Source organism: Trachinotus anak, unplaced genomic scaffold, assembly GCF_046630095.1.
Source record: "Trachinotus anak isolate AG129_WGS33_773 ecotype Australia unplaced genomic scaffold, CSIRO_AGI_Tana_v1 ptg000004l, whole genome shotgun sequence".
NCBI lineage: Eukaryota > Metazoa > Chordata > Actinopteri > Carangiformes > Carangidae > Trachinotus > Trachinotus anak.
The window spans coordinates 29,042-54,150 of record NW_027273855.1 but is presented as its reverse complement, the minus strand read 5'-3'; the positions used below and the strand labels follow the sequence as shown (position 1 = coordinate 54,150).

The 25,109-nt window shown below is 46.1% G+C and overlaps 1 protein-coding gene across 5 annotated transcripts in view; it reads right to left on the bottom strand.

The window, feature by feature from the left end:
• Window positions 1-3,966: 3,966 nt before the first annotated feature.
• Window positions 3,967-25,109, bottom strand: part of atp2b3b (ATPase plasma membrane Ca2+ transporting 3b) — a 46,718-nt gene continuing 25,575 nt past the window's right edge. Inside the window, exons 22-25 of one of the 5 annotated variants that reach the window (XM_071475033.1) lie at window positions 19,117-19,224; window positions 18,686-18,868; window positions 16,850-17,009; window positions 3,967-9,440 (exon numbers count right to left, since the gene is read on the bottom strand). In XM_071475033.1, coding sequence (XP_071331134.1) covers window positions 9,415-9,440; window positions 16,850-17,009; window positions 18,686-18,868; window positions 19,117-19,224 — 477 coding nt within the window. In that variant the 3' untranslated portion in view covers window positions 3,967-9,414. Of the gene's footprint in view, window positions 9,441-16,849; window positions 17,010-18,685; window positions 18,869-19,037; window positions 19,225-25,109 lie in introns of those variants that run through there. The other 4 variants (XM_071475035.1, XM_071475034.1, XM_071475032.1 and 1 more) reach the window with 4 other exon arrangements.

The following is a 25,109-nucleotide window of genomic DNA, read 5'->3' as shown; positions in this document are numbered from 1 at the left end:
CTGCTCAAACCCAGTGTTTTTTTTTGTTTTTTTTCCTCCTGGGTTTGATTTTCTTTCTTCCCCTGACAGATGAATGTAGAGCTGTTCACTGGCTGACTCATGTCTCTGATTCCCTGGAACATAACAACCCCCCTGACTTTCACATCAACACCGTGATACTGCAGTGTTTAAAAGCTGCTCATCGTGGCTGTGTATTTAATTTAAAAATGATTTAGTCTGTGTTTCAGTTTAGGTGAATTGAGTCACACTGTAAAAGGAGATTGACTTGAAGTATGTGGGCTAAAACCTCTCAGCAACAGTATGATTGTAAAATAGATTCATTTGTGTGTTATTCTGTTACCATACTTTCTGAAAACCTCTGAATAAATGGTGAACTGCTGAGTAGCTATTGAGCCGACGGTAACAGTGAAACCTGCTTTTCATCTCAGACACTGGGTCAGTTTTCATCCTGTTCTGGATGTTTAGTTCCATTGAAGGTTCATTAGTTGTGTCACGTGCAACAGATTAAACCAGAGTGTAAATTTAGCTGCATCTAGGATGAGACCTGACAAGTTATAAAGTAAATACAGAGTCAAGGGTAAACACAGTAACTTTGCAGAATTTGATATTTGACAAAGTTGTTTTACATTGATTTAAGTGCAGTGGTTGCTGCGTAGTACAGGTGTGAAAGAATCAGACATAAGTCCTGGATCTGAGCTGGAGGTTTAAGGCCCAGGTAGAGCGCTCTGCCTCATGTCCAAGTGTTAAAGGATCACCTTATAAATACATAAACCCTTATGACACTGAAATGGTAAACTGTACAGGTGTAATTAAAATATACATCTGTTCACAGTAACTAAACTACTATCATATCTGATCATATGTGCAACAATGAGCCAAAACATTATGACCAATTAAAGATGAGCAGATGGTGTGTGTGTGTGTGTGTGTGTGTGTGTGTACACTTGTACTTGCTACATAGTAAGGACCAAAAAAAGTATTTTACTAACAGAGTGAGGACATTTTAGCCGGTCCTCACTTTTTGAGACACCTTCAAATCACATGTTGAGGGTTAAGACTTGGTTTTAGAGTTATGGTTAGAATTAGGTTTAGGTTAGGGTCAGGGTTAGGGTTGTGATGGTTAAGGTTAGGGTCAGGGTTAGGGTTAGGCACTCAGGTGTGATGGTTAGGGTAAGGGGCTAGGGAATGTATTATGTCAATGAGTGTCCTCACAAAGATAGAAGTACAAGTGTATGGGGGGTATGGAATCTGAATTAATCTGATTGACTTTGACTTGAATTAATAAACAAGGAAACCAGCAAACCAGCGTTTTGTTCCTACTACAACAACTGAGGCCTGAACTATGAAGCAGGTTTAACATACCCAGGGTAACTTTTCATGATCTGGTTTAACTGAACCGAACATTTTCTGAGTTTTGAACCTTAAGCAGCGTCATCAGAACCATGAATATAGTTTTAATATATGAGGAGAAACGCTGATACCTGCAGGTGACTTACATCCTAAAGTGATATAAAGCAAGAAGATGTAAACAATATGATCACATGACTACAATTAAAACAGAAACGCTAGAAATAATTTCCAGTTAATTTCCAAGGATACAGGCCTAAAGTAAATCAGGGCAGTAATTATCATTAAGTTTCTTACTGAGTATTTTCACTCTTGTCTGATGATGAACAAACTATGAGGAACATGTGACAGAGATATGTCAGACCTGCTGCAGAGAGTAGTCCCTGTCTGACGTCAGTTATTGAAATGTTCATTTCCAATAGTGAAGTATCGATCAGTGTGTGGATCATTGATCTGATCAGAGACATCACAGGTTTAGTTTTTATCTCCAGTTCTGCTCACAGAGTCTCCTCTTGTTATTCTGAGCTGCAGTGATGAAGAGGAGAGTCACAGCTTCATCACTGTCAGGAGCCTGTGGATGAAAGAACCTGTGTCCAGTTCAGATGAAGCTCTAATAGTTCTGATGGAGTTATTTAGTGATAAACTCTCCTCTGTTTGTTAGAAGCTGTTTTAAAACCAGAGTGGACACATGGAGAGACTCCAACAGCAGAACATCCACTGATCCATACAAACATCTACTGATCTTTATTATTAGACTTAATTCTCAACTCTCTTGTCCCTGTCAGGCTCCTGTAGAAGTGATGACTCATTTTTTCCAGTGATCTGATTGGCCAGTAGTTTGGCTCATGACCGTAGACTGTATATAAAATGACGTGAAGCTGCCCTGGACCAGGGGTCAGCATCTGTTACCATGGTGATTTACCCCGACTGAAAACCAGAGTTAAACCTGAAGGTACCTGGATCACCTCAGACCCTGCTTCGTGGCACAGAGCTCTGGATTCCTGACGTCAGTAGCTGGGTCACCTCGGGTCCTTGTGGAGGTGAGGTCCCGGCAGAGGCGCCACCTACTGGACAGGGGGCGGAAGTGACACAGACCATCTCACCAAACCACCACTCAGACTGGAGTAACACCATCACAGGTGGTGCTGTCCACCTACCTGTCCAACAGCCAGTCTGTCTCAGCATGTTTGGAAACCGTGACCGTGTCCCCCAGCGCTCACCTGTGTGCAGACATCAGCTCGACCTGGTCGTCAGTGAAAGGTGATGATGCGTTCAGGTGTTCAAACAAACTCAGTGTTTTTTACATTTGTTCAGTTCTGTCACTAATTCTACAGTTTTCTAAAGTTTTTAACTCATAGTCGCTCACACCAGAGTCTCAGCCGAGATAGTTTCACATTTTCAGAAACTCAGGAAAAAACTTTAACATTTAGTTTCAAAACGTCTCACTGGAGACCGTCCTGTGAAGGGGCCACATTGGTCCACATGTTGAGGTCCTCATGGGTCGGACCGAATGTCGTCCACAGTGGGTGTCTCCAGGGCCACATTTTAACATGATCACACACACACACACACACACACACACAGACACACACAGACACACACAGATACACACAAACACACACACACACACACACAGATACACACACAGACAGACACACACACACACACACAGATACACACACACACACACACAGATACACACACACACAGACACACACACACACACACAGATACACACACACAGACACACACACACACACACAGATACACACACACAGACACACACACAGATACACAGACACAGATACACAGACACACACACACACACAGCGACACACAAATAAACACACAGATACACAGACAGACACACACACACAGACAAACACACACACAGACACACACACAGATACACACACACAGACAAACACACACACACACACAGACACACACACACACACACACAGACAGACACACACACACACAGACAAACACACACACACACAGATACACACACACAGACACACACAGATACACACACACAGACACACACACACACACACTGTAGTTTATTTAGACTTCATCCCACGCACTGTCCTGCTGCTCATTAATTTTTGACTGAAAACTGTCCTCAACAGTTTCAGTTTCCTCCTGTTTGAGTAAAATTTGATAAATTTACAGAGACCCAGTTTTAATGTTGGTCTCAGTGGGAACCTGAGAGCTCAGGGAAGTCAGAGAGAAATGAGAGGAGCCACACACAAACAATAAATAAGAACTGTTTATAGTAATATTTTACTGTTGTGAAAACAATATTGGCCACTATAAAAATGAACAAGGAAATAATTAGTTACCTCTAAATCTGTTTCCATGCAGACTTCTAAAACAGTTGCAGGAAGGAAACAGTCGGCCTGGATGTGACACAACTAAATCCACTGCAGCTTTTATTGATGTTGTTGATCAGTGTTGTTGACCCCCTGCGGCCCTGGAGAGGCCGTTCTCCAGGGTCAGTCTGACGTTACAGCTACAGGTGGTCTTATGGTCAGATTAGAGGAGCACTCCAGTTACCTAGGCGACGCGTCTGTCACGCAGGTACAGTCTGAACAAACAACACAGGACCACACAGACTTTGTCAAAGTTATTATTGTAGAATACTTTGATGTATTTTTTCTTTCATACAGACAAAAGGTGTTGGACTTAATTCCCATTAAATTCTCTTAGATTTCCATACAGATTTAGTCTACAGTATACAGGTGTGTTCTTTCTCATATATAGATATTTATTCGCTTAAATAACAGGCAGGTAACTCTTTAATATATTCAATAGTCTTTATGTTTTTGGTTTTTTTTAAACTTTTTTTTTTTTTTTTACTTTTTTTGGTCTTTTTTAATTTCAGCACAGTTAAGGCTGCATTTTCTGTCTGCAGAACAGCTCTGCATTGTGCAAGAAGGGGGACCGTTCCACACACAATATTTACAACAGTATGTATAATGATTATGTAAAACCTTAGTTTCCTCCCGTTGTAACATGGCAGTCAAGACTTGCAGCAGATCTAAAAGAGCAGCCTAAACAATGCACAGGGCGCATTGCACTTCTGCAGTCTCTAGCTCTGGGTCGCCCTCCAGTTCTCCATCCTCCCTGGGTCCCCACTTTGTCCAGTCCTTTAGATCATAATGAGGTACGTCTGTATCTCCTATTCTCTATTTACAGAGTGGTATCTCTGGTCTTAAGAGACTCTTAAGCATCTCCACACCTCTGCACACTTCAGGGGCTGTTCAATGGACAGAAAACACAGCCCTCAGAATATGCTCAGGAGAATGTGCAACTGTCTTTTTCCATCAGTGGGAGCACCGGTGGAGAAAATCAATAATAATCATAGTAGTAATAATAATAATAATAATAATAATAATAATAATAAATATACAAGCGCTTCCATTTTGTTGTTCCTCTCTTTACAAAAAGAAACAGGATTAAAAGAAAGAAACATCAAAAATTAAAAAAAGGTGTAACAGGAACATAGTACCTGTAAATCAAAGATGCACATGTGCACATTTGGGCGATCTGTACAGTAGTGGTGCAGTTGTACAATTTATAATTTTGATAAATATAATATATTCTTTTTCACATTGTGTTTTGCCTTCTGTGAAACTGTCTCACAACATCATGATGTAACGTGGCTGGACGGATGGACAGAGATGGCTGGAACTGGACAGTCAAATTTACACCACTGTTGATTATCCCCCTGTGTGTGTGTGTGTGTGCGTGTGTGTGCGTGTGTGCGTGCGTGTGTGTTTGTGTGTGTGTGTTTCAAAGCGTTGAGAGAGCTGTGCTAAGAGGTGCTGAAATAGAATAGGTCAGACTTGATCAGGATGGGTGTGTGTGTGTGTGTGTGTGTGTGTGTGTGTGTGAGAGAGAGAGAGAAAGAGAGAGACAGCAGATGTGGAGAGATCATAGCACACAGTAGTGACAGTAGCCTAAATGATTTACCAACACATAAAGAGTGACATTAATGATACCAAATGCATGCTTCAAAACAGACAGACCAATACAATGTCACCGCCCCCCCGCTCCGACAGGTCAGGTGATGGCGGTGACGATGATGATGAGCATTCAAGACAGAGTTCTGTACAGGAAAGGGTGTTCCCAGAGAGCCCTGCACACACCCTGACACAGAACCAGCAGCACAGACTTGTTCTCTCGCTGTGTTTGCATGTGTCACCTGTGAGACAGTGTTTCACCCTGCGGCTGGGAACAGGCGTTGATATGGCAGTCTGTTGCATATTGTCTGCCCTCAACTTTCTCTGGTGGTGAAAGGAGCTAACAGGGGGTAACTGAGGGGGGGCAGGGGTGCGGGTGGGGAGGGAGGGGAGGAGGGGGGGGTCCAGGTTTGCATTGTTTTGCAGTCACGCTCCGAGGCAACATGAAGTCAGCGGTTCACCCACACCTAGTGCAACATGGGATACTGAGGGCGCTCTCACACCCGGTCTGGAATGTGATGCAGTCGTCTGGAATGTATGTCACATGGAATGTAGAGGCGGAGCTTGACGAGGTGACGTGGGGTGTGATGTCATAAGCGCTGCACCTGTCGCCACGTGAGTGGCTATCCAAATGTTTCCTGTGATCTTCTTCTTCTGTGTTGTTGTTGTTTGTTGTTGTTGTTGTTGTTTGTTGTTGTTGTTGTTGTTGTTGGGGTGTGCTCATGCAGTGCGTTATGTCCTTTTACGCCGGACAGCTTCAACATAATACAGTGAGTCTTAAAGCAGCAGTTCAACATTTTGGGAAACACACTTCACCAACTCTCAGTCAGAGGAGGGGACTGATCCCACTCTGATGTCTGTCCTGTCAGTCTGAGGCTGAAGCCCGCACCTGGTTAGCTTAGCTTAGCATAAACACTGAAAACAGCTAGCATGGTTCTGTCCACGAGTAACAAATCATTAACACATTTCTCTTTTGTTCAAAACCAAAGTGTAAAAGGATGTTTTACAGGTGAGTTATTCTCTGGACTGAAACAAGCAGACGACCATCGAAAACATCACTGCAGAGTTAAAGTCATAACTTTCTAAAATGTTCTTAATAACACAATAAAATACCTGCTTCACTGTCATACTGACCAGATGTGACCTCCCTGCTGTGTTTACCAATCATTTCTAATGATAAAACCTTTGTTCTTATGGCTAAAACACTGGAGAAGTATGAAGTATGAAATATGGACCTTTAATAATGTGACCTGGATCTGGATTAATAGTTTAAAACGGACGGATTAATACTGAAAAAATAATTTCTCTCTCGTCCGTTATAAGACGACGAGCGTCCTCGTTGACGGTGTTTGTTACAGGTCTGATGGTTCTGAGGACGGAACCGGCTCCTGCAGCACAAAGCACTGTCACAACAATCCCACTTTTATTTTGAAGGTGTGTAAGATGCACTGTTGTTGCACAGATTAAACAAACAAGCGATGACATGTTAATTAGTGAGATTTAGAGCTACTGGGAACCAGGCTCGTCTGACCCACTACTTCCTGTAGCCTCATATTTAGCACACAGACACGACAGAGGCGTCAAAGTTTTCATCTGACTGTCAGCAACAAAGAAAATAAGTGTTTTTCCCAAAATGTGGAACTGTGTCTTTAAGGGATCTCAGTGAGCTTATTGTACATCATGATGATGGGAACGCACAGAACAGGACACACAGGACACATAAGCTCTCATGCTCGGACCTGATAGAGCTGAGGGGGCTCTGGGCCTAAAGCTAAGACTGAACACTAACATTAGACGTGGGCCTGATCACATGACTGGTGTTTTTTTTTCTTGTCTGTAAAAATGACAGACAGATCAAATGAAACAATCTCTCTGTCCACCGCACTCATGCAGAGGCAGCGGGACACGATGAAGACGACCCAACGGCACATGAGCAGGAGCGGGGTTTGAAGTGAGTGCATGTTAAGTCTTAAAGGGCCATCGCCTGTGCATTGTGTGTTTGATGGCGTTTAAAGGGTTAATGCTTCACAAGCATTCAGCTTTTTTTTCCAAAGAAAAGCTTCCGCGCACACACACACACACACACACACCCAGCGATGAAAAGACCAGAGGGGACAAGATGAGACAATGTGAGCGCAGGACACAACAGAACGGAGGAACAGCAAGAGAGAAGGTGATGGAACAGGAAGCAGAAACGAAGAGGACGCCACCCGTGGGCGGGGCCCCAGGTGACGTCCACAGATGTTACCCATACTTACTCATCATTTCATCAACATGGCAGGAGGCTGGAAATGCAGCACGTGCTGTATGGAGCTACACATGTACACACTGTGTGGTCTCATGTCAGAGCAGGACGGACAGTTTTACACATAACCGGTCATGTGGACTCACGGGGCGGCGTTCGAGGGTCGCGCAGGTTGGACTGGAGAAAGAACAGTGGTGAACATGAAGAGTTCTGTGTTGTCACTTCCCAAACATTCAAATCATACATACGCACACATATATATATATATATATATATATATATATATATATATATATGTGTGTATGTATTTCCCTCCTTTCAGTTGTTTTTTGCAGCCATTCTATTTACTATTAGGTTTAAATAAACAGGATCTTTGTTTGTCTTTTGTGTTTTTGTGTTTTTGTTAGGTTTTTTTTCAGAAGAGACAAGACAATACACACACACTGAAAGAGAGAGAGAGGAATGAAAGAAAAGAACATACATATATATATTTTTTTCTTTTTAAAAAAAAAGCTCAATGTAAAAATTCTAGAGGGAGAAAATAAATAATTAAACGGATGTAAAAGAAAGAGATGGATGAGCACCATTATGCTGAGAAAGGAACGGATAAGAGGATGGAAACGACTGAAGTCTAGTTAAAGCTTCAACAAAAACTTTTACTCATATCACAAGCAAAGTAGTGTTTTTAAAGTGGCTGTGGACTGTAGCCAGGGAAATGATGGCGGTGGTGACGGTGGTGACGGTAGTGCCAGGACAGGCAGGTGGGTGATGATGATGACAACACTAATGATGAACACCAATAGAAACAGAGTGAGTCAGCCCCCGTAGCCACATGGCCCTACCCTGCTGAAGTGTTGAGGGATGCCATGTTGGTTTTTTTTTTATTGTTTTGTTTTTTTTTTTTGTTTGGATGTCCACCCCCCCCCCACCCCCCCCCCCCACCCCCCAACCCACCATTGCTCAGGACAACACAGCGAGAGCAGACCTGTGCGTATGTGTGACGAGTGTGCGTGAGGTCAGGCTGGGTGAGGTGGGCGGGTTCTTCAGGGGAGGGTGACAGACGGCGTGGTGGGTTCGGGGGTGGAGGGAGGCGGGCGGGTTGTTGTGTCAGGGGGTCGGACTAAGAGGACCAGAGCAGGGGCGAAGGGAGGGAAAGTTGCAAAGTTCTCAGGGAGCTGCGAGTAGAAGTTTCCGGCCATTGTCCACTCCCCCCTGTACCTCCCTCCTCCTTCACTCCCCCCTGTCAGCTTGTTGTCAGGGAGGTTGGATGAAAATGTCATGTGTGTGTCCTCAGCCCTCTCTTCCGCTCCCCTTTCCTCCCCCTACCCAAGACTCCGCTCCTCTTCTCCTCTCGCCCCGACCCACGTTCAGCTCAGTTATAAGGAGGTCTCCATGCAGTAGAGGTGGGCCAGGTGAGGGGCGGAGGGTTTCACCAGCCTGTCCCTGCCATGATGGTTATGGTGGTGTTGGTGGTGGTGGTGATGGGGGCTCCGGTTGCTTGGTGCATTGGTGCTGTTGTTGTTGCCGTGGGTAACCGTTGAACTGATGCTGCTGCTGCTGCTGTTGTTGTTGTTGTTTCGGTTGCACGGGGTCACCGGGAGGCTATACTGGCGATAGGGGCGGGTGGGGCGGGTGCGGGCCGGGGGCTGGGGCTGGGTGGGAGGGGGCGGCGGCTTGCGGAGGGCCGGGTGCAGGTGCTGGTATCTGCTGAGCTCTGATTCGTCGTCCACGTCAGTGTCGTCGATCAGCGGAATGTTATGGATGAGGTCGTTGATGAGGAACTCCGGGTGGGCCATGAAGTTGTGGATGGAGTTGCGGGATTCCGGTTTCTCCCGGCCCTCGTACAGCGAACTACGGAATGCTTTCACCACTCGCATCTGTCGAAAGGAAAGAAGGAGAGAGAGAGAGAGAGAGAGAGAGAGCACAGAAAGACAGAGGAGGAAGTCAGACACGAGGAGGGGGAGAAGAGAAAAGGGAAACCCAGAGACAGACAGACTTGTGTTCTCCAGCAGACAGAGTGACAGACAGACACAGACAGACAGACACTCAGGGTCAGGTGGTTACAGTCACTTAAACATGATGAAGTTCAGTTTGTGTCTGAGAGCTGAAAATATTTTCATCAGCTGGACTGAACCAAACTCACGTGGAGAAGGTTAAAGGTCAAACGAATATTTTGACATTTGATAAATATGTTTAAATGTTATTCATGTTATTGACTTACTGTCGAGGAGAACCAGACCCTGAGGTGCCGGCAGCTGGACTTCGTTACTGTCAGACAGCGCCGGGCTGCGTCCTCTCACTTCAGTCTTTATGCTAAGCTAAGTGGCTAACATCTGACTCTCAGCATGGAAGCAAATAAATATTTCTCAAAAGGTCAAACCATCTCATCAACTAACTGGTCAATCAAACACCAGAGAGGGAAAGTTCTGAAGCACAACAAGGTAAAAAGTTTGATCCTCAACTTAAGCACAAACTGGGCCAATGATTCTCACCGGTGTCGTGTATGAGAAGGTGAACAGCTGATCCTGTTCAGGGAATTTATCAGAGAACATCTCTGACTTTGTTCAGGCAGGACAACGTCTGGACACAAGTTTGGAAATTTAACCTGAACTCGCCTTTGCACTGATTTCATGCATGAGTCCATTTCAAGTTTGAGCAGAGTCCACCTGACCCTGTCTGTGTCCAACAGACGAAGGTGAAGAAACCAAAAGAAAATAAAGTGTTTTTAAATGAGTTGGCTAATGACATGTTTTTGTCAGTTCTCACACAACAGTCAGACCAAACAAGACCAGAGCGTCCAGAAGCCACCACCACAAAGACCACAGAAGCTTCATATCATACACACATGGAGCGTGCGTGTGTGTGTGTGTGTGTGTGTGTGTGTGTGTGGGAAAAACAGTCACACCTCAGCACACTGGATCACATGCATGCACACACAGATGAGGGTTGTTGTTAGGCACAGATGGAGAAGAAGCAGGAATGGTGAGTGTGTTAGTTTAATGTACAATAAAATAAGAATTGGGCAAGAACCTATAGCAGTGACCACACACACACACACACACACACACACATGCAGCAGCAGTGTAACTGAGTTGTTTCCAGCTTGGAGGTGGATGTCTACATGCATCACACTGTTGTCAATCATGGGAGCTGTTTGTTAAAGAAAGCTGCTTCATACACGCAAACACATTGACAACAAGACAGTGAGTCAGTCAGCATTTCTACACACACACACACACACACACACACACACACACGTGCACATGTGCAAAATGTACTGCGGCCATGCAGCAGCGAGAGACAGAGGAGAGCAGCGTGATTGAAATGATGATGATGCTGATGATGAAGTTGCTGCAGGATATAAAAAAAAAAGAAAAACAAGTCTTGCAGAACAGAAAGGTGACATCACAGAGAATCAGCAGCTCAGAACAGCATGTGATTGGTTAGATTACTAGAAACAGAAGGTGATTGGTTCAAAGGCCGGAGCAGAGCTCAGGCGCCGGCCCTGTCACGGCCGGGTCACGCTCCCTCGCTCTCATACACACACACGTCAGAGTGAGGTCTATGAGTGTGCTTCAAGGTGCATTATGCAGTGTATGGTGTATGATGTATGCGTGCGTAAACACATTCCTTTGCCATGGCAGTTGGTCCATGCACCCTTCCCCCCCAAGCCCAAACAGAGGAAAAGAAGCAGCATGAGCTCAAAAGAAACAGAGACACCTGAATGCAGATATACTGACAGGCACAGGCAGGCAGAGCCCTACATAGAGACAGTTTGGCCCAATGAGATCAGCAGAGAGGAAGCTTTGAGTCGACCACAACAACGACTGGAGTCCAAACTGTGATTATGAGGTGGATGGTGGCAGCTGAATGAGGTCAGTGCTGCAGCTGGCCAAACTGGGAGGAGTCTCTATATATGACTCTGGCATATGACAGACAGACAGACAGACAGACGGTCAAGCAGTAGGTTCAGTGCTTATCTGTTTTTCCAAAGAGCCTGTCAGACAGCAGAAAAACACCTCATGCAGACTGAGAAGGTTTCAGGATGTTACTTTCTCACTTCATCAGCACTTTGGTTTGTTTTCATTTGGAGTAAACTTTCGAGTATATAACGCCCACAGTGTGACCAGAGAGGCCAGGAGGTCAGGGCACTGCTGTGTTTACCTATGTCTCTCACCCACACTTCTTGCTCTCGCTCTTTCCCTCGCTCTCTCCCTGTCGGCTCTTTCAGCAGTGCTTGATGGAAAAACGATGACGGTTAAAAGTACGAAGAGGAAAAACAGGCGCTGGAAGGTCGAGAGGCTGCTGTGTGCAAAACAACTGCTGATGAGAAGAAACTGCAACACAAACACAGGGAGAAGCTGTGAGGTAGATGACGGGTTAATGGCTCCCATTCCTCACCATGTGTCCCGACTCTGAGCAGCACCCACCCCTCGATGTGTGATGAGTGAGCTCTAATCCTCAGCAACACCTTCCTCAGATCAACACACACCCTCCTCATGTCTCCTGCTCACGTCCACTTTAAGGAGAAAAAGCTGAGGCTGAAATCTTCTTTCTGAATATGAGAGAACTTCAGCAGAGACTCGAGGAGCTGAGGATGGTTTGGCCTAAACGTCCCACTCCCCTCATCAAAGTGAACTCAATGTCACTGTCACTGCAGGTTGATGAAAGTGGCCCAGTCTGAAATGAAAACAAACTTGATCCATAGATCAGTTCTAAAGATCCAGAGGGATCACTGAGGTCCAGCACAGCTCAGGTGGATGAAAGCATGAAGCTGAGGCGTCTAATTATTTCATTTTAGTGTCTCTAGTTAATATCTGAAGCGTTTCTCTCAGATTTCTCTGGACTCTTCTCTGACCCAGCTGCTGGGTTTGGCTGTAAAGGTGAAAGTCAGGGAGGTGACTTGTCCACGTCAGGCCCTACGCACATCATGCTGCAGCGGGGCAGGATGCCAGGTATGAGGGCTGGGTCTGCTTTGCAAAGAACTCTGGGTAGTGAAGTGAGGTAATGACCCTGAAGCTAACTGTGGGGAGAGGTCAGTGTGTTCGTTTGTAGTGTGTTTCTGAGGAGTCCCGCGTCAGACTGGAGGTGACAGGTGTGGTTGTGTGAGGTGGTCATGTACAGTCAGTGTGTTACTGCAGCAGATTCAGATCAGTTCAGAGAAGCAGCAGGAACAGACTCACTAACAGAGTGATGCTGTGTTCAGGGTCAGCAGGAAAAACCTGTTTTAGACTCTTAAAAGAAACAATCTAATATCTGTTTAAATGTTCACTTCATTAGAACATTTTCTGAGCTTCATCTTCTCATCAAAACACAGAAAAGTTTATCTCTTCCTGATTCAGTCAGCTGACCTGTGGCTGTGGCTGAAGCCTGCTGCTTCTCTGAACTGATCTGAATCTACTGCAGCAACACACTGACTGTACATGACCACCTCACACAACCACACCTCACATGACCACAACTGTCTAATTAAGACAATCACAGGAATGTTCTTCACTCGCTCTGTGGTACTGTCACCAAACCTGATGTAAAGACCAGAACCAACAACGTGCTCGCTCAGATCTGCTCCCTGAGCTCTCAGGTTCCCACTGAGACACCAACATTAAAACTGGGTCATAAATGTAATAAAAAGCTGAATAATTTCCTAAAACAGACGTCACAGAAAATTTATCAAACTGAAACTGTTGAGGACAGTTTTCAGTCAAAGACTTGATGCACTACATTAATGTGGACTTTGCACTGGACCGTTGTGGTGAAGAGGGAGCTGAGGTGGAAGCAAAGCTCTCGATTTACCAGTCGATCTTCGTTCCGACCCTCACCTGGTCACGAGCTCTGGGAAGTGACTGAAAGAATGAGATCACAGATACAGGCGGCTGAAATGGGCCTTAGAGACAGGGAGAGGAGCTCAGAGTAGAGTCGCTGCACCTTCATGTTGAAAGGAGCCAGCTGAGGTGGTTTCAGGCATCTGGTAAGGATGCCTCCCGGGCGCCTCCCTTTGGAGGTTTTCAGGGCACGTTCAACTGGGAGGAGGCCCTGGGGTAGACCAAGAACTTGCTGGAGGGATTATATATCCCATCTGGCCTGGGAACGCCTTGTGATCCCTCAGGAGGAGCTGGAAAACGCTGCTGAGGAGAGGGATGCCTGGAATTACCTACTTAACCTGCTGCCACAGTGACACGACCCCGGAAAAAAACGGCTGGATGTGGTGCACTAGTGAGCAGCAGGACGGTGTGTGTGGGTTGAAGTCTAAATAAACTACAGTGTGTGTGTGTGTGTGTGTGTGTGTGTGTGTGTCATCATGGTAAACCGTGGTCCTGCAGGAAGCATTGAGACGGTTTTGACTTGATTTTTTCAGTGAAATAGTCACTAAACTTCACAGGTGTGTAGCTGAGATCACAATGAAGGTCAAGACCAAAGATGATGTGGTCCAACCCATGAGTATAATAATAATAATAATCATTCATGTAATAATGTAGTAATAAATACTGAGCGGTGGGGCAGAAGGTCAGCGTGTTGACGGGCGTCGTAGCTGATGTGATCCCATCGTACAATCTCTCCATCTCCAGTGGACAGACTTTACATTCAGCTCAGACGTTCATTTCCTCCACTGGAGGATTTGACAGAAAGAGTAGAGAGACTCAAACAGAGGGGGGATGATGGGCAGCAAAGGGTCTGGTCCAGATTCAAACCCAAGCCACAGCGGTCAGCACTGAGCCTTGATGTGTGGTACAAGCTCTACCAGGTGAGCTAACGGGGCGCAGGTGCTCTGGATGTAGATTAACATCTTTACTGACTGATAACTTTTCATCACACTTCATATTTAGTGCTACTTAGCAAATATTTACTTGCTGACATTCAACAACCAAACCTGCTAAACATCATTATTTTAGCATGTTAGCATGCCAACATATAAGCATTTAGCTCAAAGCACTGTTGTGTCTAAGAACAGCCGCACAGAGCTGCTAATGAGGCGATCGACCTTTAGCCTGATGAAAGCTTTTGGACCGAACGGAGCTGTGTGACAGAGGAAACACCAGTAATGTTTCCACTGTTGGTTCTGGTCTTTTCATGGACGAGCTGAAGAATATCAGCAGATGAAGTCAGACTGACACTCTCTGAACTCTGCTGTGTGTGTAAATCCTGAGGTTGCGTCCGTACAGCCGCTGCCACTTCATGCTTCACGTTCTCATCTTGTCCCATTTGTTCGTCCAGATCCACGAGGTTCTTCATCAGGAAGTGAACCACAAGACGGCGACTTCAAAATGCAAGAACTGCTGTTGGGTAACTTTGGATTTAGGAAGAAGAGCTGAAATTACAAGCAAGGAGCTCGTGGTGGTCGAACGTGAACCCTAGCTCCACACAGTGACTCCGTCCACACCTTTGTCATGTGACCTGTCTTTTCTATCAGGCAGCCAATCCCGAAGCCTCGTTCAGCTCTGAGTGATGATGTAATACATTTCATTATAAAGTGATGGAGAGTAAACAACACTCAGGTAGCTGCTAGTGTCTGTGCAGAACGACCACAACAGTGAGGTGTCAGCAGCGCCAACGTGGGCCTCTCTGTGTCTACACCTACAGGTGATGGAGCAAGGTGGGGAGGGAGGCAGCGTGGAATGGAAGGAGGGAAGGAGGGAAGGATGGACAGGAGGGAGCAAGGAAGGTAAGGAGAAGCAACTGAGGAGACAGATGAAGACAATCAAATGAAGAAACGAGCACAAGCACACGCATGCACGCACACACACACACACACACACACACACACACACACACACACACACACACACATACACACACTGACAGAGAAACACACAGAAGTCAAACTTGGCTCTCGGATGTGTCAGCAAATGCACTCACGTGAACGCACATCACACACGCAGAACTGACACACAGAGAAATCAAGAGAAAACATGAGGGGTGGAGGCTACTCTACTGAGGAGATGGAAGGTGAGAAAAAGGGATGAGGTAAAGGACAAATCAGGACACAAAAAAAGAAAAAAAGACAAAATAAAAATGAAGAGAAACCTACTAAAGAAATCTTATCAGTATGCTACACAAGAGCCTGTATTTAGATCTGGTAAAATCTAAATACCTCTAGAAAAGAATAAGTCTACGTATGAAGAACAATTAGAACACATCTCCCAGAACCTCTCTGCAAACAGGGAACCTGCAACACCTCGTAAAATATAGAAGAAAGAGGAGAGAACTGTGATGGAGAGAGAGAGGAGAAAACAGACCGGACAGAGAGAAAAATCAGGACTTTTTGGAGACATTTGGGGGGGGGGGGGGGGGGGGGGGGCAAGGCGAAAACTTGTGACATCAGAGCTGGAAATACTGTTACAGAAATAACCAGGTGACAACAGTTGCAGCACCGAACAAAAGTGAGAGGAGCAGAGGAAGGAGAGAGAGAGGAAGAGGAGAAGAAGAGGAAAGTTGGTTTTTTTTGACTGAAGTCTTGGAAACAGCAGCGTGTGATGGGGCTTTATACTCGAAGGTTTACAGTTCAGAGAAGCCGTATGAAGCCATTTGGAAATGAGTATGAATTCTATGGCAGTGAAGTCTAATCGCAACGTTGTAATAGAGTCACAGAATCGTTACAGTGATGCTAAGTTGTCTTAGGTTTTAGACAAAAGAAATGACACCACTCCTTCAGATTAGAGACGTGTACAGCCGGGGTCGACCACAGTAACCACGCTTGACCTCATTCACAGACAGGAAGTAACACATGGTGCAGGAGGAGCTGCCATCCGCCCTCTGAACTTTCAGATGTGTCCTCGACTCGTCAGAAAACAAACAAGCATGTTTCACTGCTTTAATTTATTCTTTTAAACACGAGTCACTGTCTCTGTTTCTCAGCGCCGCTGCTCCGTCTCTGTCAGGACGCCTCCGACAGAGAGAGGACAGCCAGACACCTCCTGCACCCACCAACACTCAACAACAAAACAGATTCTGGACTGGGACCGGGACTGGATTTGGACCAGGCCAGATCAGACCAGAACTACACAGCCGGTCAGGACTGGGTGCTGTTTGAAAAGGGGAGAATAAGAGAAAAGAAGAGAGGAGACATTGCACACAGACGAGCAGCGAGCGAGCCGGGGGGGACACAACCAGAGAGTAAAAATACTGCAGTCCACGTGCCGTGCAGCAGAGTGTGTGTTCGTGTCATGAAGGGGTGTGTGAGAGAGAGAGGAGGTGACTGCAAGTGTGTATTCAGGTGTGTGTGTGTGTGTGTTTGTGCGTGTGTGTGTGTGTGCGTGTGCATGTGTGTACATGCGTTCGGCGGACTCACTCCCGGGGGCTGGGCTGGTATTGGCTGTTGCAGTGGAGAGAGCTACGTGAGAGGGGGTAGAGATAGTGTTTACGTCGTGGAGCTGACTGAGCACGGAGGAGCGCCGTCTCACCGCTCCCTGAAACGAACCGCTTCGCTTGAACGTGCTCACTACCTCCATCTGCAGGACAGAGACAAAACAGCAGCACTCAGTGAGGCAGGAGAGGCCGGTCTGAGTGCATGTGTGTGTGTATGTGTGTGTGTGTGTGTGTGTGTGTTCCTTTAAAACATTCCCTGCCACAGCGGAAACGACTGAAACAGCACTTTGATTCCCTTTGATGGCAAATGTGCGTCAGTGATACGCATCACAACTGCTCTCTGCACATTACTAGCAAACAAGATTATAACTCTGTGTGTGTGTGTGTGTGTGTGTGTGTGTGTGTGTGTGAGGCTGAGTGTTTGCATGTGTACTTGTTGTCTACTCACTCAGACGAAATGCTCTTAATGAAAAACTGACCACTTTACACAAAGACAGGCACTTAAGCAGAGAGTCTGGATCAGCTCTCCAACACTGCTCAGGAGGCTGTCGCTCTCTCACTGACCATTCTCACACAGAGCAGTGTGACAGTCAGTCAGTTTAAGTAACAGCCTGTCTACTTTGCAACAGCCTGCACACAGTGTGTAAACGCTCACACACACACAACCACAGCCTTTATCCTCTCGTGTCGTTTATGAGCATCTAAAATACCAAGTCAGAGGATCCAGAACAGAAAAGTTAGCTGTGTAGGAGAGAAAAAAGTGGAGTGGTTATGTTTGGCACAAGTCAGAAGAACAGCAGACAAAATGAGAGAGACTGACTTTTGAAGAGTAAGAACAAGTCAGATAACAGGATTTAAACTTAACTACAATTGTGCATCTGTCAAAAACGAGTCAATAATGCAACGTGTCTATTGAGTTTTTCTTTCTTTCCAAAAGTCTCTTATGTTAGTTTGTAAAGGTCATGACACCAACAGTTTGTTTAGGCAATGATGATACACAAGTCAGGAAAAGCCCCCACCCCAAAAAGCTATTTAGATTTCATTATAAAGCACAAAGTTAAAGCTCCACACAGTCTAAAGGTAGATGTCCATGTGTTTGTGATTATAAAGCAGGTCTAGGTTCTATATTAATACTGTGAAAGTATCAAAGCCTCAGTCCACAGAGAAATGCACACAGCCTGTATTCAGACACTGAGCCTTAAAACCAGCCGTCAGGACTTCTGGAACTTTGTGATGTCACAACAAAGCAGTCACCGCCCTCAGCCATGCCCCAAGCCCCGCCCACCAGGACCCACCATCCAACCTTGCAGGATTTGGTTTCTCTGAGTGTCTACCTGAAATCTGCTATATTACAGAGGCTCAGATCCTCTCTTCTGATTGGCTGACTGACGTGTTGTTACTAGAGCTCCAGAGAGAAGCCTGAGAGAGGAGATGTAAAACTACACTGAGATGGTTTCTGGTTCTTAAAACCACAGATATATCTTCTGATGGAGATCAACACTTCAGATAAAACACAGGAGAAGATAAAAAGTGGAGCTTTAAAAAGTGACATCAGTCATTTATGTTCTGACGTCTTTATTCTTTGTGACACAGACAGATCCTCTTCATCCTCTTCATCGTTCTTTTTGTAGATTCCCCATCTGTAATTCTGCTTAAACAAACTGCTTGTGTGTCATGACCACATGGTGCTTCTGGTTGATTTGTTGATGTGTCTGGATATGTGTGTGTGTGTGTGTGAGTGTGTGTGTGTGTGTGTGTGTGTGTGTTCCTGTGAAAGACTTTTGGTTATGGTTTGGTTGAGGGTCCAGTCCAACAGTACCTGGGTCTGGATGCGGTTGAGGCCTCTGAACCAGAGGATCTGTCCGCGGCGCAGTTCTCTCTCAGCGCAGTCGATCTCCTCCTCGTCCTCTGCCAGCTCCTCCCCTTCCTCCTCCCCAGGCTCCAGGCCCAGCCCCGCCTCCTTCAGGCATGGAAGCCGCTCCGTCGGCACTGTGGCGATCACCTGAAGACAGGTGTGTTAGATACTGAGTCATTTGATAGAAGATGCTTATATGATTTTACCGAGCAGCTGCTCACACACAGTGGGTCAGATAGAAAGGGATTACTTTAACGTTCAGCAGAGAACAGAGCAGAGCAGAAGAGCCAGTGTGAGAATGTTTCCTTCGCCTCACCTCAGGGGAAAGCAGGCCTGCCAGCCCTGCCTACACCTGCTCAGTGTGGTTTGACTCAGCAGGCTGAAGAGCTGCTTACCTGCCCCCAGAGCAGCTCTCCAACTCCCACGAACAGACACCAGAGCCACTGCTCCACGTTGAGTGGGGCGCAGCTGAAGGGCTTCCCTCCCCACTGCACGATCACGATCTGCAGCAGAGACACAGGGAGGGAAAACATTACTGTCAGACACAGCGTCAGGGAGGAGCTGCAGCATCCACCTCTGCTGCTCCAACCACAGTCAACCTCTCCCCCAGTCCAGGTGGGGTTCTGGCTGTAGTTCCTCCTGAGCATGTGCAGAAACACACACACACACACATATTGAATTATTCATGATGTAAACCTCATTGATCATTTTAAGATCAGTTTGACTTGATCTGTGTGCAGAGTGTAAACTAAGTGTGCAGGAGAACGTTATGTTATCTGGGCTGAATGAAGATTTTACTCTCATTCTTAGAATATGGAATAAATACCAAACATACGCATTACACAGTGTTGAGATTATTTAAAGGTAGAAAATCCACTTATCCACTTCCTGGCTGAGAGTTAGAGGAGAAGATTCACACTGTTTTCATGTCTGGTACAAATGCAGCTGGAGCGAGGAGATGTTAGCTTAGCTTTAGAACTGCATACAGGCGGAGGTGCACTGGAACACTTTAAAGGTTGTACTCATGTATTTACAATCACACTTTTCCTAAGTGTGAAAATGTATAATTGAATTGAATTGAATTTTGTGTCTGTCCATGTATAAAGTGTAAGTGTGTATTTTTGTACTCAGGTCTCTCTTGAAAGCAAGATCCTGGTTTCAGTAGATCCTGTTGAACTGACATGACGTCACCTGTGGAGGCCTGCTATTGGTTCTTTCAGTGCTTGAGGGAGGGAGTGTTGGGTCGACCTCATTAGACCCTATTTTGTGATACAAGTCACTGTAGTTGGACCTTAAATTAAAAAATAATTGAATTTCACTGATCAGACCTACATACGTATGTACAACCTGAAAACAATGTACTCTACTATATAATAACGGGGGGTGGAGTCAGACCTGTGTAGCCCCCCCTCAGGCTACATTAGCTGCTGTGAGCATAACACACCTGAATCTCCCAATGAACTGTCAGTGTCTATGATGCATTGTGGGTAATGTAAACACCAGGTTTTGAGAAGGAAGAAGAAAAAAGACAATATCTCTGGTTCTGCAGCATCGATTCTGATTTGATTGATTTTATGTCCAACAGGATTTTAAAGAATTAGACTCTGATCAAAGCTTCTTCATATAAAAACTTCTACATCCTGTGTTAAGTCAAAGCTCAGGATCCAGACCAAGAATTTCTCTCACATTGATTCCATCTGTTCACCAGGAAACAGTAAAAATCATCTGAGCCTGTGGTTTTACTGGGAAGTGAACTGATGCTGGGAACACATGACCTCAGCCGTCGTCCCACTCCAGCTAACGTCACCGAGGAAAACACACATTAAGAACTGGTCTGTATTAGTTTTGGTTCCCGCATAATCAGAATCAGAATCAGAATCAGTTTTATTGCCAAGTATGTTTTCACATACAAGGAATTTTTTCTGGTGATTGGTGCAATTGATCAGCAACAGTGGGGCTCTCTAGCCTTGTTGATGAGGCTGATAGCAGATGGGAAGAAGCTATTTTTGTGGCGAGAGGTTTTGGTCCTGAAGGACCGCAGCCTCCTGCCAGAGGGGAGTGTCTCAAAGAGTTTGTGTCCAGGGTGGGAGGAGTCAGCTACAATCTTCCCTGCACGCCTCAGAGTCCTTGAGGTGTACAGGTCCTGGAGGGACGGAAGATTGCAGCCAATCACCTTCTCAGCAGAGTGGATGATACGCTGCAGTCTGTTATTGTCCCTCTCCGTGGCAGCAGCGTACCAGATGGTGATGGAGGAGGTGAGGATGGACTCAATGATGGAGGTGTAGAAGTTCACCATCATAGTCCTTGGCAGGTTGAACTTCTTCAATTGCCTCAGGAAATACATCCTCTGCTGAGCTTTTTTGATGAGGGAGCTGATGTTTAGCTCCCATTTGAGATCCTGTGTGATGGTGGTTCCCAAGAAGCGAAAATGCTCCACGGTAGCCACGGGGGAGTCACACAGGGAGATGGGGGTGGGTGGGGCTGGGCTCTTCCTGAAGTCCACTATCATTTCCACTGTCTTCAGAGCGTTTAGCTCTAGGTTGTTCTGCCTGCACCAGGTCACCAGACGGTCAGTCTCCCACCTGTAGGCAGACTCATCGCCATCAGAGATGAGTCCAATGAGAGTGGTGTCGTCTGCAAACTTCAGGAGCTTGACAGACTGATGGCTGGAGGTGCAGGTGTTGGTGTACAGGGAGAAGAGCAGAGGAGAAAGAACGCAGCCTTGTGGGGATCCAGTGCTGACGGTCTGGGAGTCAGACACATGCTTTCCTAGCTTCACGTGCTGCCTCCTGTCAGACAGGAAGTCGGTGATCCACCTGCAGGTGGAGTCAGGCACGCTCAGCTGGGAGTCCAGGTGCTGGAGGATGAAGTGGAGAGCCATGTTGACAGCGTCGTCTACAGACCTGTTGGCTCTGTAGGCGAACTGCAGGGGGTCCAGGAGTGGGTCAGTGATGGATTTGAGATGGGACAGGACAAGGCGCTCAAATGATTTCATGACCACAGAGGTCAGGGCAATGGGTCTGTAGTCATTTAGACCTGTGGGCCTTGGTTTTTTGGGGACAGGGATGATGGTGGAGGATTTGAAGCAGGCTGGCACGTGGCAGGTCTCCAGTGAGGTGTTGAAGATGTCTGTGAACACTGGAGACAGCTGATCAGCACAGTGCTTCAGGGATGATGGAGAGACAGAGTCAGGGCCGGCTGCTTTGCGGGGGTTCTGCTTCTTAAAAAGCCTGTTGACATCTCTCTCCAGGATAGAGAGAGACGTTCCTTTGGTAGGGGAGGAGGGGGGTTCTGATGTGGCTCTGATGTGGAGGTTAGTGTCAGGCTTGTCCCACTGTCTTTCAAAGCGGCAGTAGAACTCATTCAGATCGTTGGCCAGACGGAAGTCATTAATGGAGTGGGGGGGTTTAGGTTTGTAGTTAGTGATCTTTCTGAGCCCTTTCCAGACAGAAGCAGAGTCATTGGCTGAGAACTGGAGCTGAAGTTTCTCAGAGTACAGTCGTTTAGCTTCTCTCACCGCTTTGCTAAACCTGTACTTGGACTCTTTAAACCTGTCCCTGTCCCCACTCCTGAAAGCTTCCTCCTTTTGCCTCCTGAGCTGACTGAGCTTAGCTGTGAACCAGGGTTTGTCATTGTTATAACTCACCCTGGTGCATGATGGGATACAGCAGTCCTCACAGAAGCTGATGTATGACGTCACAGCCTCTGTGAACTCATCCAGACTGTTGGAAGCAGTCCTGAACACCTCCCAGTCAGTGCAGTCCAAACATGCCCGCAGATCCTCTATGGCTTCACTGCTCCACTGCTTCGATGTCCTCACAACAGGTTTACACAGTTTTAGTTTCTGCCTGTATGTGGGAATCAGGTGGACCATGACATGGTCAGAGTGGCCCAGTGCAGCCCGGGGGACGGTGTGATAAGCTCCACTGATTGTGGTGTAACAGTGGTCCAGAGTGTTCCCCTCTCTGGTCGGGCAATTAACAAACTGTCTGTATTTGGGCAGTTTGTGGTTGAGGTTCCCTTTGTTAAAGTCACCAAGGACAAGAACTAAGGAGTCCGGGTTGGTCCGCTCCACACACAGTATCTGCTGTGGCCTGTGGTGGGATGGAAACACCGACCAGGATGATTGAGGTGAACTCACGGGGGGAGTAGAAGGGCCTGCAGTTTATGATGAAAGTCTCCAGGTCAGGAGAACAGTGCTGCAGGATCACTGTCACGTCTTTGCACCAGCCACTGTTTGCATAAAAACAGATTCCTCCACCTTTCGTTTTGCCGGACAGCTCTGTGTCGCGATCCGCTCTGAAGAGCTGGAAGCCGGCCAGCTCCAGCTCAGAGTCCGGATATAATATAATATAATAAAGTCAGCATCTTTAACCCTGGACCAGAGTAAGACCAGGATCCTAGAGGTCCTTTACCTTCAGGTCCACCTGCCTCATTGGAGGTGATTTAAAAGCAACCCAATCATTTACAGCAGGAGGAAGGTTTATCAGAGCGACACTGAACTGCACAGTCATAAACCTCAGTGGGACAACCACAGCAACAATATCTGTCTGCAGGGAGGAGGCGTCCATCTTTCTTTTTATCCTTCCCTCTCTCCTCCTATTCTCTCAGCTGCCTCCAGGCTTCATCTCTTCTTCTCCAAACTCCTCTGAACCATGTTTTTGTCTCTCTCTGTCGTCCCCCTCCAGCCCTCTCTCTTCTCTTGTTCCTCCCCCGAGTTCCACCACGAGCTTTAGAAAATATCCTTCTTCTTCTTCTCTCTGTGTCTCACTCTGTCATTGTTTGCTCGTCTGTGTTTTGTGTACCCACAGTTCCCTGCTCAGTGAAGTGGATTCACTGTAAGTCAGTTGAACAAACAGCTCTGCTGGTTGGTGAAGTTTGGATTTGTATCACCGGGCAGAAAATCAGGTTAAACATTAAAAGACAATCTGACGATTAACAACTGATAATTATCACATTCATCATCTTTACTGATCCAGAGAGGAAGAGACGACTCAGGACATCTCCTGTCTGTCAAAGACGATGAAGCTCGTAGAGGTTGTTGCTTCAGAAACAAAGTCGCACACCAACCACAACCACCAGGGTCCTCGTGTCTTTGTCTCTGATCCTCACACCTCAGACACCTGCAGGAACCTGCTCTCCAGCCCTTTAACAGTCTGATGGTCCCAGCCAGTGAAGTGCACTGAGTTTTCTTTTCATCAAGCCTCTGCTAACCTGACACGTTCACTTACAGTAAAAGTGCACTTTTTCTATTAAAATGAAACAAAAGATATTTTTAACTGAATTTTTAAATATTTTTTATGCACTAAAACCTGGGAACTAAAATGTTTTTTATACACACATGACACATTTTTCAAGCTGTAAATAGAAAAAATAAACTACAAAAATGATGTGATATGCAGCTCAGTCTTTGTTCTGTGTTTTGGTGCAATAGCACAACAGTGGTTTTCAACAAATCATTACTGACAAGAAAACGTGTTGGAAACAGGAAGTATTTCCTGTAACCTTCAGTCTGGACTTTGGGCAGAGGTACGGGACTAAAACCTCCGGTGAGGCAGCTTTTAGCTTTGCTCCACAAGGACCTGAGAGAAGAGTTGAAATCTATTAACTCAAACTTCAGCCTGACCTTTAAATGAGTATGGTTTTTACTCATTAGTCACTTTATTTTATTGTTTGATTTTATTGTATCTGTTATAAATCTTACTTTATTACGTTATTTTATTATTAATAATAGCCTCCAATTGATCCAAAATGCTGCAGCACGAGTACTGACAGGAACTAGGAAACGAGATCACATCTCTCCTGTGTTAGCTTCTCCCAATAGGACACTTCGCTCTCTAAATGCAGGTCAACTTGTGGTTCCCAGAGTTTGTAAGAGTAGAATGGGGGGCAGAGCCTTCAGCTATCAGGCTCCTCTCCTGTGGAACCAGCTCCCAGTGTGGGTTCAGGAGGCAGACCCCCTCTCTACCTTTAAGATCAGGCTTCAAACTGTCCTGTTTAGTAAAGCTTATAGTTAGGGCTGGCTCGGGTATGTCCTGACCCATCCCTTAGTTATGCTGCTATAGAGCTAGACTGCTGGGGGATTCCCATGATTCACTGGGCGGTCTCTCTCTCTCTCTCTCTCTCTCTCACTCTCGCTCTCTCTCTCTCACTCTCTCTCTCTCACTCTCACTCTCTCTCTGTCCTCATTCTGCAGGTCTCTCTGCCTCTGGAGCAGCAGGATCCAGATCCACCACTACTCATCATTACTATTAACCACTGTTACCTGTCATTATTATTGATAACACCATTACCTACACAGCTGTTCCTGGTCTCTCTCTCTCTCTTTTCTCCTCTCTCCTCCCCCCACCCCCCCATTTTTTTCTCCTCCTAAACCCAACCGGTCGAG